Source organism: Pipistrellus hanaki (genome assembly GCF_964339955.1).
Source record: "Pipistrellus hanaki genome assembly, chromosome: 18".
Classification (NCBI taxonomy): Eukaryota; Metazoa; Chordata; class Mammalia; order Chiroptera; family Vespertilionidae; genus Pipistrellus; species Pipistrellus hanaki.
Window position 1 is genome coordinate 20,002,964 of NC_140520.1, and position 15,805 is coordinate 20,018,768.

Here is a 15,805-nt window from a genome sequence, read left to right on the forward strand (position 1 = left end):
ATTTTAAGTGCTTTTGTTAACTATAAGTTTAAATTAAAACAAAAAACAAAAACAACTATTCTGATTGTTGGAACCACTGCTTAATCTATGAATGTTTAAAGAGTTTGTTCTATAGTCATATACATCATTTGTTTTGATAATGCTCTTCGTACATTTGCTGTGCCCTGGCTCTGCATCTAGTTTCAAAGGAGGAGTTAGAAATCAGAATGGTTATCTGACTTTGATAAATTCCTTCCATTTGTGCTGCAGATAACTGGTTACTCAAAGAGCTAAGATAGGGTTTTCTATTTAGGTAAACCACTTCAAGAGAGTTTTAGTGTTGCTGCCTTTTTGATATATAATTTTTAATCTCTTCTTTGGCTAGCCAGAGTAAACACATGATAGTTTTCTCAGATTTACTTATTTTAAAACCCTGATTGTGTGGACCTTATGAAAAAGACATCAGGCAAGGTAAATTAATTGTGGTGACATCATTTGTGAACTGAAAAGTAAAGGTGCACTTTGAGTATGTAATTAATATTTCTTTTGTAATGTTCTCTTGAGATCATTCATTCATTCATTAGAATACTCCTGTAATTTAATCTGCATTAGTGTAGGTCACCTGAAATAGTTGGGCTGGTGGATCTTAGTTATAGATGTGCTTTTCTTTTAAAAATGCATCATATTCTTATCAAAATTTATTTTCTATGGGCCAAATTGGTCTGTATTACTTAGTTTTGATTAGAAAGCCGACATTTTCTAAATATCTAATGTAGACTATCACTTCAGTATTATGTTGAAGAGATTTAGCTTTTAACATCTATATCTGGGGGAAATGCCGGCTTTCCATGTAAAAGAGAAATTAAAGCAAATATTTTCAACATTATAATTAAGATTTAAGTGATAGTATTCTATATATGAAAAATAAACAAAATTAAAATATACATTTTTAAATCAAGGAAACAAAACATGTATTTTATGGCTCAGGTGGGTTTTTATTAGAATTGAAGGTCCTTAACCCAGACATTTAATAGTATTTTAGATGTCTCAAAAAGTTAGGAGATTAGCTTACATCTTGCCACAAATAAAGCTAAAGCACTTGTTTTAATCAAATATAAAAAGTCCTTATTTAGAAAAAGTCATCTAGAAAGTAATTGGTGTGTTTTAAAAGTAACCCAGTCTTAGTAAAATAAAAAGATCAAAGAGGCTAGAAAATAAAAGCATTTGTAAATGGTTAAGTTTATAAACTTATAGGGTAGATCAATATTATAGAAATGCTATCTTAATTTGTGTGTGTGTGTATATGTGTGTATATATATATATATATATATATATATATAGAGAGAGAGAGAGAGAGAGAGAGAGAGAGAGAGAGAGAGGGGGGGGGGGGGGAGGAATGTAAGACTTTAAAAAAAGTTTTTAGCCTTTGAAATAGCTCCTGTGTCCCCTGTTTTCAGTGAATGGCCTTTTGCCTACATTAGAAGACAGTCACCTCTGGCAGATTTTCAGGAATGCGCACCATTTTTTTTTTTTAAATGTTTGATATCCATGCTGTTTTCTAGGAAGCACTATTTATCTTATCAGAAAGAGCCTTGTCCTAAGCTCTTCCAATAAGTTTTACTTTGGTCACGTCACTTACGGTCTCTACTTCAGGCTTAATATTCTGTGATTACTGTTTGAGATATTTTGGAGGGTAGATTAAATATTTCTGGACTGCTTTAAAATCTTTAATATATGACATTTAAAAATCAAATATAAGTTATTCATTTTATTTGTTTAAACTACATTTACAGTGAGCTGTTCGAGGTGGACCACATCAGAACAATATATCACATGTTTATTGCCCTCCTCATTCTCTTTATCCTCAGCACACTTGTGGTAGATTACATTGACGAAGGAAGGTAAGACAAGAAAAAGGATGGTTGGTTAGTTGGCTCATAGGATGTTGGGAGTTTTCATTTTATGTAAAATTTGGTAGGGGGTGATTTGGTTAAATTTGCTTCAGAAAATTCCAAAATAGCTGATTTGAGGTTCAGATGTCTGTCTCTCAAAAAGTAAATACAACTAAAAAGAAGATTAGAAATTTCATTACTTTTATTTTATTTTTCTAAACGGTCTATTTGAATAGACCATAATTGGTAGTTTCTATGTAATTTTCTTAAATGGGAGAATTTTGTATATATGATTTATCAAATTTTTTTAATTATGGTATACATTTTAGCTAGGTACTAACAATAAGTAGCTTATTGGAATTTCACATTTGAAAAATGTATTTTTAATATAAAAATCAAATTGTAGCCGAGACCGGTTTGGCTCAATGGATAGAGCGTCGGCTTGGGGACTGGAGGGTCCCGGGTTCGATTCCGGTCAAGGGCATGGCATGTACCTTGGTTGCGGGCATATCCCCAGTAGGGGGTGTGCAAGAGGCAGCTGATTGATGACTCTCTCATCGATGTTTCTAACTCTGTCTCCCTTCCTCTCTGTACAAAATCAATAAAATATATTTTTAAAAAAATCAAATTGTAACTTTAAAAATGACAGTGTAGTAATCATACATTGAATTATATGCTTTATTAGAAATTAAATTTTGAGATGATTTAATATATTAATAGATTTTTTATTTTATTTTTTTAATTCTTTGTTGTTTAAAGTATTAAATATAGTATTATATATATCTCTTTTTCCCCCCATTGACTTCTTTTCCTGCCACTCCCACCCCCCATAGATTGTTTTACTTATACCTATTTTCTTCTGAAAAATCATCTTTTGTACATAACAGTTATTGCTGTTTGTATACTTTAAATATGGACTTTGCCATAGAATATTTTAGAGTTTAAAATGTATTAATGTAAGAATCTAACTTTTGAGAAGTTTAGAGACTTACTATTTTAAGTTATATTAGGCATTTTATGTGCAAAGACTGTATTATCTTAGGACTTTTAGAAACTTTGTTATTGAAACATATTGTGAAGCAGTCTTAGAAGCAGTTCAGTAGCACAACTTAAATGACTTCAGTGTGTTAACATTGCTGTGTTTCCTAAAGCTGAGAGTTTTGAAATCTGTGAATCAATGCATATTTTTAAAAATGTGCTTTTGTGTCTTTGCTCTGTGCTTTTTCTCCCCAGGCTGGTGCTTGAGTTCAGTCTCATATATTATGCTTTTGGCCAGTTTCCTGTTGTTATATGCACATGGTGCGCCATGTTCTTGAGTACACTTTCAGTTCCCTATTTCCTCTTTCAACACTGGGCCAGAGGCTACAGCAAGAGTTCTCATCCAGTGATCCATTCTCTCCTCCATGGCTTTCTTCTCATGGTCTTCCAGATTGGAGTTATAGGTTTTGGACCAACATATATTGTATTAGCATATACACTGCCTCCAGCTTCCCGTTGCATTATTATCTTTGAACAGGTAAGGTTTTGAGTGTTTCTCAAATGCTGTGCTTAGTTAAAATAATGATGGAATAATAGTAATCATCATCATCATCATCATAATATTATCATTATAACAATATAATACTGATATTCTGTTATTTTGGACAAATTTTTATAACTGATTCTTTATGCTGTTGTCTAAAATTAAAGTATTAAACTAGATCATCTCATCTCATAAAACTTGTTCTAACTTCAGTGTTCTCTGATGCTTAATAATTGAAATAAATCATATTGAACTGTTCTTGATGAATTCAGATTTTGTTCTTGAATACTTTTTTTAGTAGTCATTTATACCATAAAATGTTTTTGTAATCAAAACCTCCCACTTTTGAAATGTCAGATTCATTATTTTGTCATATAACTGTTTCCATCTAAAAAATAGATTTAGCCAAAACCGGTTTGGCTCAGTGGATAGAGCGTCAGCCTGTGGACTGAAGGGTCTCGGGTTCGATTCCGGTCAAGGGCATGTACCCTGGTTGCGGGCACATCCCCAGTAGGGGGTGTGCAATAGGCAGCTGATCGATGATTCTCTCTCATCGATGTTTCTAACTCTCTATCCCTCTCTCTTCCTCTCTGTATAAAATCAATAAAATATATTTAAAATAATAATAATAAAAAAAAACCAAAACAGATTTATTTTGTCCATACACCCTTCCGATTTTCTTACATTGGGTGTCCATAATGCTCTGTTTCAGTAATGGAAAGGACCATGTCAGGAGCCTTTCTTTGATAGTTTTGTAATATGGTGCTTTTAGGCACAAAATAATATGTCCTTCTTTAGAGGTTGTTTTTAATTTGCTTTATTCCATAGAAGTGAATTTGAATTGGTATATGCAAAATTAAAACATTCTTCATGTGACTATAATGTAATGTTGTTCTGGGGTTGCTTATATGAGGCAAGACAGTGATAGAAAATACATCTTTTTTTCCCCTCTCCTTTTTTAGATTCGTATGATAATGAAGGTCCATTCGTTTGTCAGAGAGAATGTGCCTCGGGTACTAACTTCAGCTAAGGAGAAATCAAGTATGTAATTTTATTACATCAAAGGACTATTCATAGGGTATTTATAGGGTTTAGGGGGATGGCACATTATATTCTGCAGACATTGTTTGATTTTAATTATGTAGCCGCCACATTGATTTGGAAGACTACCTCACTATTTTCTGATTGTTTCTGTTTTGTCTTGGTACCTGCCATTTAAAACCGTTGATCGTTAGATTCTTATAACTTTATGTAATTTTTATAGACTGTTAAACTCATCACACCCATGTGTGCTTACTACTATTTGAGTTGTTGCTTAAAACTCTAGAGGTTATCTCAGTCACAGGAATAACTCAGTCTAGAGGGATTGGTCTGTTAATATTAGAATAAGAAGTCATCATTTTGGGAGATCAGGAAGAACAACATAAGCTAAGGGGAAGTCATTTTATTCTTCCCTATCCTATGCTTCCTTACTTTCCCTTTGTAGTTTTGCTAGCCAAGTTTTCCTTTTCCAGAAACTGTTCCGGTACCCACAGTCAACCAGTACTTGTATTTCTTGTTTGCTCCAACCCTCATCTACCGGGACAACTACCCCAGGTAATGGCTCTATGAAGTACCAATGGCTAAGCACCTGAAGTGACAGGAGTGAGGTGCAGCAGATGGGCAAGGGCCAGTTCACATAGGGCTACAGAGAATGCAGAATGAGTTTTCATTTTGTTCACTAGCCTGGAGAGCCCCAAATGGTGATTCTAGCAGTCTTATTTGATCACAGTAATTCTTGACAGAATGTACTTTATTTAGAAAATTTATTTTGTTGTTTCTTTTTTAGGACTCCCACTATAAGATGGAGTTATGTGGTTATGCAGTTTGCACAGGTAAGTTTTTTTTCACTGCCTAAGGTTTGGTGATTGGTGGGAGATTGGGGATTTGAATTGATTATAACAACTTAATCTATTTAAAGCAGAGGTCCTCAAACTTTTTATTTATTTATTTATTTTTTTTAAAAAAATATATTTTATTGATTTTTTCAGAAAGGAGGAGAGAGGGATAGAGAGCTAGAAACGTCGATGAGAGAGAAACATCGACCAGCTGCCTCTTGCACACCCCCTATCGGGGATGTGCCCGCAACCAAGGTACATGCCCTTGACCGGAATCGAACCTGGGACCTTTCAGTCCGCAGACCGACGCTCTACCACTGAGCCAAACCGGTTTCGGCTAAAGCAGGGGTCCTCAAACTTTTTTTAAAGTGGGGGCCAGATCACGGTCCCTCAGAGAGCTGGAGGGTCGGACTATATGAACTACTAATTCCTACTGTAACACCTCGGCTGCGCTCACTGCCCAAAAAACCTGGCGGGCAGGATGTGGCCCGCGGGCCGTAGTTTGAAGACCCCTGATTTAAAGTGTTAGTAAATTTATGTTTATTGGGAGCTGTAGAACTCTTTCTGAAGTTTTGAAATTATTCTCAATACAGTGAATGGTGTTTGTTTTGCCAATATCAAAATTAATTTTCTTCAAGAAAAAAATTTGTTTTAATTAAAGTAATTCCATTTGGTTACTTCAGTCTGCACGTACACTAATTTCCCCCTCCCCTCCTGTTTTTATATTTTTGGATATATATGTGGGCCTGACACTCCTCACTACCTCTTCCTCCTAAACCCCTTATCAGAATCAAATCCCAGAAAATCCCATTTTAAATTCTTGTTTCAATCAAATACCCATTTAAGAAACAAATTATTGTTTTTAGGACAAATTATTTTGGTATGGGTTCAAGTAGCAGGAAAATCAGGTCCCAAGAGTCTGATCTTTTACAAATGCCCTTTGGTAAGGGGTTGGGAAAAGATACGCAAGAAACTAGGCGTGAGTAATATCTGGAGGGTACAATTTGCAATCTTACATATAAGTGTTAAGTGGAATATATATGTAAACATTAGAGGTCACATATGTATCTTCTTTTGGAGGAGAATCACCATCTTTCCTTACCGAGCCATCATTCTTATGACTATCTTTGTTGTGTTCCAGGTGTTTGGCTGCTTGTTTTATATGTACTACGTCTTTGAAAGGCTCTGTGCCCCCCTGTTTCGGAATATCAAGCAGGAGCCCTTCAGTGCTCGTGTTCTGATCCTGTGTGTATTTAACTCCATCTTGCCAGGTAACATGGGTATTGGTTAATTTGGCCACTTATAAAGTTGCAAGGAAAATAGAAAGCTAATGCACCTTTGATTTACCTGCTTTTCACTTATAAATTCATCTACATATCTATTCCTATCTTGGCTTCTTTCCATCTGTCTCATTAATATTTCAGTCTCAGACCAATTTTTCCATTGGCCTTCTGGCTTTTACTCAAGTTTTGCTTTTTCTGACTAGATAATGCACATTTATGCTTTATTTCCCTATAGTCTTGTTCCTAATCCAAGCAGAGCACTGAAATAGACTTTATTTTTAAAATCATTTGTTATTTCCTGATTCTAAATCCAGTGGATGCTTTAGCCCTTACTCTGATCTTCGTGAAGCACTGGCTGTTGTTGACCACATTTTGAAATCTCCCTACCACTCTTTCTTATTGTCCTGTCTTTCCAGCCACACTTCAGACTTCTAACTTGCTCATATTTTTTTTCCTGGAAATATATGAGTACCTACTATATTTCAGATGCTGACAATATAGCAGTGAACAGACATACTCTTCACTCTCTGGAAGCTTGCAGTCTAATTAAATATACAGTTTCTTTGCTTCTTTTTTTTCTCTACCCATTAAATGTTGGTAACATTTTCCATGATCACCTTGTCTCTTCCTTCTCTCTCCCCCAGACTTCTAATAACTCTCCCTGATTGCTTTTCACGGGTTACTCCAGTAAACTCTCATCTTTTCCTACAGGATATGTGTACTTGTGTGTCTTCCTCACTAGACTACAAATTCCTTGAGATCAAGGATTGTGTCTTATAGCCACTCAGCCAGTCACAGTCTCTCCCATATTGTCTAATCCGTAGCAGATGCTCTATAAATACTTTTGAATAAATGAGCGAAGGCGGTGAGCATGTATTTTACATTAAAGTAATAATATATACTACATAAGGAGAATAAACAAAGTGCTGATGAACTTTGTATCATGCTGGAGATGACATTTAACGTTGGGTATTGGAAATAGATGGACATTTGCTTGGCAGAGAAGTGGTGGATAGGCGCTTTCAGGTAGTGGGATGGGTGCAAGGGCATAGACCTACTTTAGAATGGTCGAAGTCCAGGTAGGGATGAAGTGTGTGACACTGGGAGTGGAATCGGAGATTAGTTAACCTGATCACTATTGACATTCAGGGCTGGATAATTATTTGATTTGGGGGGCTGTCTTATGTATTATAGGATATTTTGTACCATTCTGGCCTCTAACAAATAGATGCCAATAGCACATTTCCAATCCTTGAGTTGTGACAACCAAAAATGTCTTCAGAATTGTCAAATGTTCCTGGTGGGTGGTGGTTGTGGGGGACTTGTCCCCCAGTTTCAAACAACTGGTTTATGGGAATGCACGAGGGCCAGATTTTAAAGGGCCTTGGGTGTTGAGGCATTTCTATTAAAAACAGGCTCATTTGTCATCTGTAAAACCCATTTGGAAGAAAGTGACTGCTTTATAAAATGGAAATAATTAACTTTAAGAAGAGCACTATCACCTCTGGAATGAGTAAGCTGGAATAATCATTTTTATTTTGCAAAATAATTCTAGCTAAGCAGGTGATGACAAAAATAGCTGCTTGTTATATGAGCTATTTGGAATTACTCAACATTATTAATTTTATTTTCAGGTGTCCTGGGGCTGTTACTTACTTTTTTTGCCTTTTTGCACTGTTGGCTCAATGCCTTTGCCGAGATGTTACGCTTTGGTGACAGAATGTTTTATAAGGTAATGTATACTGGGACTCATTTTTCTTTTCACAATTTATTATGTCCTCATTGCCAGGTATTTGAGCATTGTAGGTATGAAGTCTGAAATTCTGATATCAATGTAATTAGTAAAGCCTTATCTTCTACCTCTGATATCCTCCCCTTCCCATGACATATGTTTTCTGCTGGATCCTGTGTTGGTGATTACAGAAGGAAAGCATGTGGGTGGTATGATACTTTGCTGACTGGTCATTCATGTGAAATTGGCTGCCTGGTGCTGTAGGAGTAATTTCAGTAAATTATTCCATTTAAAGTTGCTGAAGGGAGGAAATAACTTTTTCCTTTTTTTTAATGAAAAGCATTAATTCTGCTTAAAATAGCATTCTATACTTGCAAAGTTAGAATTAAGTTTTAAACCCAGGATCTGAAGTTTAGTTTGTGGTTTTGGTAACATTCCAAGCCTACCACTTCTTTCTCAAATAAATAGTGAATGTAGGCTGTGAATTTTAGATGTCTGATTCCCTTAGTCTGAATTTTTAAAAATATATATATTTTATTGATATTTTACAGAGAGGAAGGGAGAGAGATAGAGAGCTAGTCGATGAGAGAGAAACATCAACCAGCTGCCTCTTGCACACCCCCTACTGGGGATGTGCCCGCAACCAATGTATATGCCCTTGACCGGAATTGAACCTGGGACCCTTCAGTTCGCAGACCGACACTCTACCACTGAGCCAAACCGGTTTTGGCATCCCTTAGTCTGAATTAAAGTAGGAAGCAAGATATATGGAAAGGAGCACCAGGTTTTGGAGGTAGCCACAATCTCACTCCTTATATTCTTCAGCTTTAGCATGCTATGTAACCCTGTGTGACCTTAGAATTCTCTGGTGTTTTAAGCAAGGCAATGGGGATTAACTGATTGCTATTTAGAGGTATAATAGAGTGAATGATCGTTTATGTTCTGTGTCTTCCACCATAACTTGTTTTCTAATGAGACAAAATGAACCTAGGGAATGAATCCTATAGAACTAGAATTAATGTCTTACTAAACATAAGTTCACCAAAATGCCTTTTAAGATTTTTCTGACATCCGTGTATGGACTGACAGTTTATCATAACACACTGGGTATTATGTGTGTATGTTCTTTGGGATTATTCAGGGGTTTTTGCTTTGGCTCTGTGTGTATATACATGTATATGTGTGTGGGTGGCAGGTGTGTAGTTTTATAGCTTTGGTTTTTTTCCTCAGGATTGGTGGAATTCCACATCCTACTCCAACTATTACAGGACCTGGAATGTGGTGGTCCATGACTGGCTATATTACTATGCTTACAAGGACTTTCTCTGGGTAAGCAGCAGCATTTAGTTGATGTTGTTCAAGAAATGGAGATCCTTTTCCAGACAGTACAGGTATTAATATTGTACAGCTGGAGGAAGTTATACTTAGTAGTCTTTAATTCTCTTAGGAGCCATTTATGTCTAAGAAATCTTCTGCCTTGAATAATACTGTGGAGAGACCAGTATGGACAGTTACTGGGTGTAATACCATGTTTTCATTCTGGATTTTATTTTAAACAATTACAAAGTAAGAATGCAGGCAAACATTCAGATAAGTTGAAATGATCCATCATTTATGGGTCATTTCTTATGAATCTCACTGATAACAGATAATCTCCCTCTAACTTTTTCTTCATTTACTTTTTTTTTTTTTTTTTATTTGTTCAAAGTGGAGAACCACTCTATGTTTGGACTTGACATTTCTCCAATTGATCCTATACTAGGTCTTTGAGATATTCTTCAAAGCAGAATGTATCTAGACTGATGAAATGAAATCTTGAATATCAGGGTTGATTAATGCTGGTACCTCCTCCAGATTATTGGCTCAGATAGCATTGTATTCGAGTGTTCTTTCCTTTATGTAAGTAGTTTCACTTATGGACAAGGGAAGTCTCTTCTTTCTAAATCTTAGTTCTGTTACCTGTAAAAATGGAGAGGATGCCTGCCCTGTCTACCATACTGTGCTGCTCTAAAGGTTGAGACCTGTGATGTCTTCATTGATATATAAAAACTATGTTTTGTCCTTCAGAGTGACTTACCACTATAAGTTATTAATGTTTTTAAAAATATGCCTCGATCTTTCTTTCAACATTATTGGTTTTGAAAATGCCTTATTTGAAAATAAGGATTTTTAAAGCATAGGTGTTTTCTCTAATTATAATATATTTGGGTTAATCCAAGGAGTAGATTGGAAAGTCCAATCTGTACTAATAAAAGGGTAATATACTAATTGGACTGCTTCCTTCCGGACAAAGCCACAGTGGCGGGGACAGAGGCAGAGGTGGCTAGGGGCTATCATGCTGGCAGGTAAAGGTGGTTAGGGGGTGATCAGGCCAGCAGGGGAGGGCAGTTAGGGGCGATCAGGCTGGCAGGCAGAGGGGTTAGGGGCAATCAGGCAGGCAGGCAGATGAGGAATTAGGAACCAGCAGTCCTGGATTGCAATAGGGATGTTCTGGATTGGAGAGGGTGCAGGCCAGGCTGAGGGACCCTCCACACCCTCCTGCCCACGTGCACGAATTTCGTGCACCAGGCCTCCAGTATAAACATAACTAAATTTATGCCTTTAACATGTGATAATTATAAGTCTTATGTAGTTTGTGCTTAGTTACCCTTTTAAAAACTGTTTTCTAATATTTTCCTTTTACCCTAGTTTTTCACTAAGAGATTCAAGTCTGCTGCCATGTTAGCCGTCTTTGCTGTGTCTGCTGTCGTCCACGAATATGCCATCGCTGTTTGCTTGAGCTTTTTCTACCCAGTGCTCTTCGTGCTCTTCATGTTCTTTGGAAGTAAGTATCTTGGCATGCCATGCAGACTGAGGGAGATGCCAAAAGAGAAATTTAGAAAATAAAGTATCAAATCAATGTAGAAAGCTAGATAATAAGCTGTAATACTATCTCAAGGCAGTGTTTGCTTATCAGAGGGTAAAGAACATTGTTTTGAGTAATTATACACACTCTGTTTCAAAATGTTTATACTTTGAAGTAGAGAAATGAGCCACGTAACAGTGATTTGGTAGGTCACAAAAACAACTTCCCCATTCTTCAACTCTACCATTGTTCCCGGCTGAAAAAAAACTGACCCTTTTTTTGGGTTGGGAGGAAAGGATAAGTTAGAATATGAATGATTCAATGAAATATATGTTCACCTGTTCTGAATACTATCTGATTTCCAATTCATCACTATTAATAAACCTCAACAGTGAAGCTTCATTTTTATTTATAGGAGCAGCAGCCAGAATAAACCATGTATGCACAGTTGATGCTCATTGTGATACTTAGATGACTATAGTAGCTATTTGAGGCTGTTTATAGATTGTCTGGATATATATCTTTTGTTCTCTTCCTAACTCTAGTGGCTTTCAACTTCATTGTAAATGATAGCCGGAAAAGGCCAATCTGGAACGTCATGATGTGGACTTCCCTTTTTGCAGGCCAGGGAGTCCTCCTATGCTTTTACTCTCAAGAGTGGTATGCACGTCAGCACTGTCCTCTGAAAAATGTGAGTCCGCCGTCAGGCTGCAGTGGAAAAGTGACATGTTTGTACCCGATTGTGAGGATTGGAGAGCAATTTTAAGGGGAAGGAGAGTAGTGGGAGATTATGATGAAGTAATGTTAAGCAGAGAGAAATATTATCTGATCTTCCTGCTACTGTTCTTAAAATTTTTCTTCACTTTGAACTCTCCTACTTGGTGCTCCACCCCACCCTAATCCCCCCCTCTTTTTTTTTTTTTTTTTTTTTTTTTTTTAATTTCCTACTCTTTCACTGCTTTTTCTTTAGCTCCTAATTTTCTTCCTGTGTCCTAAAAATGTAGGACATGTGTATCCTATCCTCCACACACACCTAAATATATATGTATATTTTACCTCTTCCCTTCCAAAGTATCACGTCTTTGTAAAAATATCCAGGTACACTCATATGCCTACGATCCCATTTCCCTTGATTTTCTTTTGTTGCTATTGTTGTTTGGTCTTTCGTGATCATGTAAGAGTCTCATCCTTAGAGCTTTAGCTTTCAGCTGCATGTGGATAACTCCCAAATAATTAAGGGGGGGCGGGACCCTTCTTTATATATCGGGTATTTCTCACAGGCACCCATAACTGAAGATGCCCACGATCAAATTAGTTTCTCTGCCAAAGCTTCTCCTGTCTACAATGTTTTTGTTATGCTGCCCAATGCTCCCTCCTTATTTCCTACTAACCCTCTGTGCGCATTTGAACTAACTGTTCAGGAGTACTAAAAGTAGGGGTGTGCTAAAATAAAATGCAGTACACATAAAGAAGTAGTACCTATTTGACATTTGGTCAGAAGTGCAATTGTGTAGACTTTAAAAGCTTTGTGGAAAGCCTCTAAACCAAGTAAATCTATGCTGTAGATAAAAATAATGAACATCTTTTGAATTATTGAACTCTTTATAGCTTAAAGGTTACTGAAATGCCGAGAGGCATTTTAGAGGTTTTCAAATATGACACTAACATCCCTATCTCTCCCCACACCTCATGCACATAGTGCACACAAATAAGTTACATTTATTTTCCTTTTTTTTTCCCCCCTCAAAGCCCACATTTCTGGATTATATCCGGCCACGTTCCTGGACTTGCCGTTACGTGTTTTAGAAGATTGGACTTAGTTTCCTTCCTTGACAATGAAGATTGGGTATTCTACCTGACTTGGGGCCAGCATCTGTTACCAGCTGTTACTGATGAAGTTATCCGTGTTATTTGGACCACTCCATGCTTGACAGATGACTCACTCCATTCCTAGGTCATCTGGAGCTGAGCTGTTGGAAGTTTACTGGAATCAATGTACACTTAAGCAGTGCTTTTTTTGTTTTATTTTGTTGAGAAGGAAGACTTACAGCTAACGTAATGACAGATGTTTGCTGGGTCATATTGGCTTAAGCCTCAGAAATTACATCTTTTGTTTCTTGACTATCTAGAGCAGGGGTCTTCAAACTACGGCCCGCGGGCCACATGCGGCCCGCAGAGGAGTCTGATCCGGCCCGCCAGGTTTTTTGGGCAGTGAGCGCAGCCGAGGTGTTACAGTAGGAATTAGTAGTTCATATAGTCCGACCCTCCAGCTCTCTGAGGGACCGTGATCTGGCCCCCACTTTAAAAAGTTTGAGGACCCCTGATCATGTTTTCTTGGCCATTGAATTAGCCAAAACACTTATGAAGAAATCATTTAAATACCTCTGGCTTAGAAATTGTTTTCATGCACACTGATGGGATGTATGCTAATTAACCATGCAATTGGGACAGAAAAGAATATGGAACGTTTTGCTATTTCTATTAGAGAGAAAATATCTACTTTCCAAAGATAATCTAATTATAAATCCTAATTTGTGGGTTATTGTTCTTCTCAGCCTATATTTTCTTGAAAAAAGTTTGGTTCTACCCAAGTTTTATCTTGCTTTTACTATACAATGTAAGTCATGGTTTCTATGAAGCAAAATTACATCTTTCACCTTGAATTCTTGAATTTTCATTCATAATATCTATTGAGAAGGACAGAAATAGGATGGGAAAGAGAAAGAAGGCACAGGACAAAGAAAAATATTTCCTCTTGTAACTTTTAAAATAATTTAAAAAAAAAACTTGCGTAGTCAATCATGTGTTTAAATTATTTTATCATGGAACTTGTATGGAAAATAATTTTTAAAAACTTTAAAGTCATAACTTCTTTTAAGTTATTTAGAAAGTATCCTTTGGTACAGTTATTTTGTTGTCTAATAACTACTGACTTGAATTAATTTGCAGACTAGTAAGTCTGTAACTGAAGTATTAATCGCCTCCAATAATATTAAAGTGATTTTTAAAGATCCAGAAGCTGGCTTCTGTATGTTCTCAATTATACTTTTAGTGGTATTATACTTTAGGTGAAACAAATTATTATGTGCTCATTTTCAGGAAAATGTACTCTATTATGTGATGTTCCCATGTTATAAGGTGCCCATTGCTCATATAGTGTGGTGTGAGGACTTATTTTGTTTGTATGTATGAGGTGTGACTATGTTTGTAAAGATTGAGCATTTGGAGGGAGTATCTGAGACCCTGCATGTAGTTCAACTTTCTACCCAAAGAAGTAAGACTTACGAATTATTCAAAAAACTACTGTTATTTAGGGCAGACAACTTGACAGGCCCTCTTGGAATTCTAACAGTCCTACTGTTATCCAAAAGGTTTGGGGAAATCTTTTCCAAAATGTTTTAAAGACAGTTTGAGTCTAATAAGAAGTAGAGGGAGTTTCTTAATAGTCACAACTTAATCTGTAGCACATGTACTCAGTTTAATCACCTATTTTATTCCCCATATCTTTGATTCAGGTAAATTTAGGCGGTTTTTAAACACCACATGCAATTTCAACAGACAGAAGTGCACCTCAAAGTTATCTTCCACATGTTCTTACACAGTAATGGAACCATAACCTCCAAACAGGACTGCTTTAATATACCTTCTAATTACTGGTGTTTTTATTAAAAATTAAAATTAGTCAACCACTTACATTTACAACTGCATTTTAAATATGAGGGAGCTGATAAAAATGAGCTTGATGTAAAATTTGGTTATGAATAAGCCAACCTATTAAAGTGAGAGAATGAAATTCTTAGTTCTGTATTTCTGTTAAGTAATGTAAACATATACTCTCATAGAGAGGACTTTGTTGTTCTGTACTGATTCTAAATACTGTATTTGTTGGACTGATTAAGGCTATTTAAAACACACACACACACACACACACACACACACACACACACACACACCCACACACACACACACACACACCCCTAGCTGGTTTGCCCCAGTGGATAGAAAGAGCGTTGGCCTGTGATTGAAAGGTCCCAGGTTTGATTCTGGTCAAGAGCACTGCTTGGGTTGTGGGCTTGATCCCCAGTAGGGGGCGTGCAGGAGGCAGCTGATCAATGATTCTCATCATTGATGTTTCTATCTTTCCCTTCCTCTCTGCAAACAATAAAAATATATTTTAAAGTTGACTCTATCAGTTAAAAATACAAAAAAACCTACCTTCCCTTTGTTTATTAGTGATTTTTTTTTTCTGTCCTAGATTTTTATGTGACAACAAATAATTTGTGTTTAATTAGAGACACTTTAGAATGATAAGAATTTCCTGAGAAATTTTCAGAAACACTCAAAGGAATAGCAACTTCCTGTGTAAGGAACTAGTTTGGTAGTCCTCGTCTTCTCACTAGTTGCTTTTAGCAAAAGTCTTTAAACAAGTGAAACAAAAACGTCTTAGTAATATGTTTCAGGTAGATTGATTGATTCTTTTTCCCCTCTTGCTAAAATTATTTTCAGATACTGGATACTTTTTTCCTTTGAAAGTAATGAATTTAAAATTTCTTTCCTGCAAGAGATATTGATAGTAACTATTATTTTGAGTTTGTTATCCAAGAGAACAACTAAGAGCTCTAACTTTGTCATAAATTTGTTAGGTGCTTTTATATTCTCAGTCCTGGGTAATGAA

General features: G+C 36.3%; 1 protein-coding gene across 3 annotated transcripts in view; it reads left to right on the plus strand.

Annotated features, from left to right (window-relative positions):
* The window catches only part of SOAT1 (sterol O-acyltransferase 1), a 42,759-nt gene extending 27,844 nt beyond the window's left edge, over positions 1-14,915 (plus strand). For 2 of the 3 annotated variants that reach the window (XR_014793272.1, XR_014793273.1), the window contains 12 exons: positions 1,773-1,880; positions 3,105-3,387; positions 4,356-4,434; positions 4,908-4,989; positions 5,222-5,267; positions 6,412-6,541; positions 8,188-8,285; positions 9,516-9,614; positions 10,974-11,109; positions 11,676-11,821; positions 12,880-13,260; positions 13,446-14,915. Coding sequence is in view for 1 of the 3 variants with exons in the window: in XM_084865160.1 (XP_084721286.1) it covers positions 1,773-1,880; positions 3,105-3,387; positions 4,356-4,434; positions 4,908-4,989; positions 5,222-5,267; positions 6,412-6,541; positions 8,188-8,285; positions 9,516-9,614; positions 10,974-11,109; positions 11,676-11,821; positions 12,880-12,936 (1,264 nt within the window). In the remaining 2 variants the exon portion in view is untranslated. Of the gene's footprint in view, positions 1-1,772; positions 1,881-3,104; positions 3,388-4,355; positions 4,435-4,907; positions 4,990-5,221; positions 5,268-6,411; positions 6,542-8,187; positions 8,286-9,515; positions 9,615-10,973; positions 11,110-11,675; positions 11,822-12,879 lie in introns of all 3 variants that reach the window. The other variant, XM_084865160.1, reaches the window with a different exon arrangement.
* The last annotated feature ends 890 nt before the right edge of the window (positions 14,916-15,805 follow it).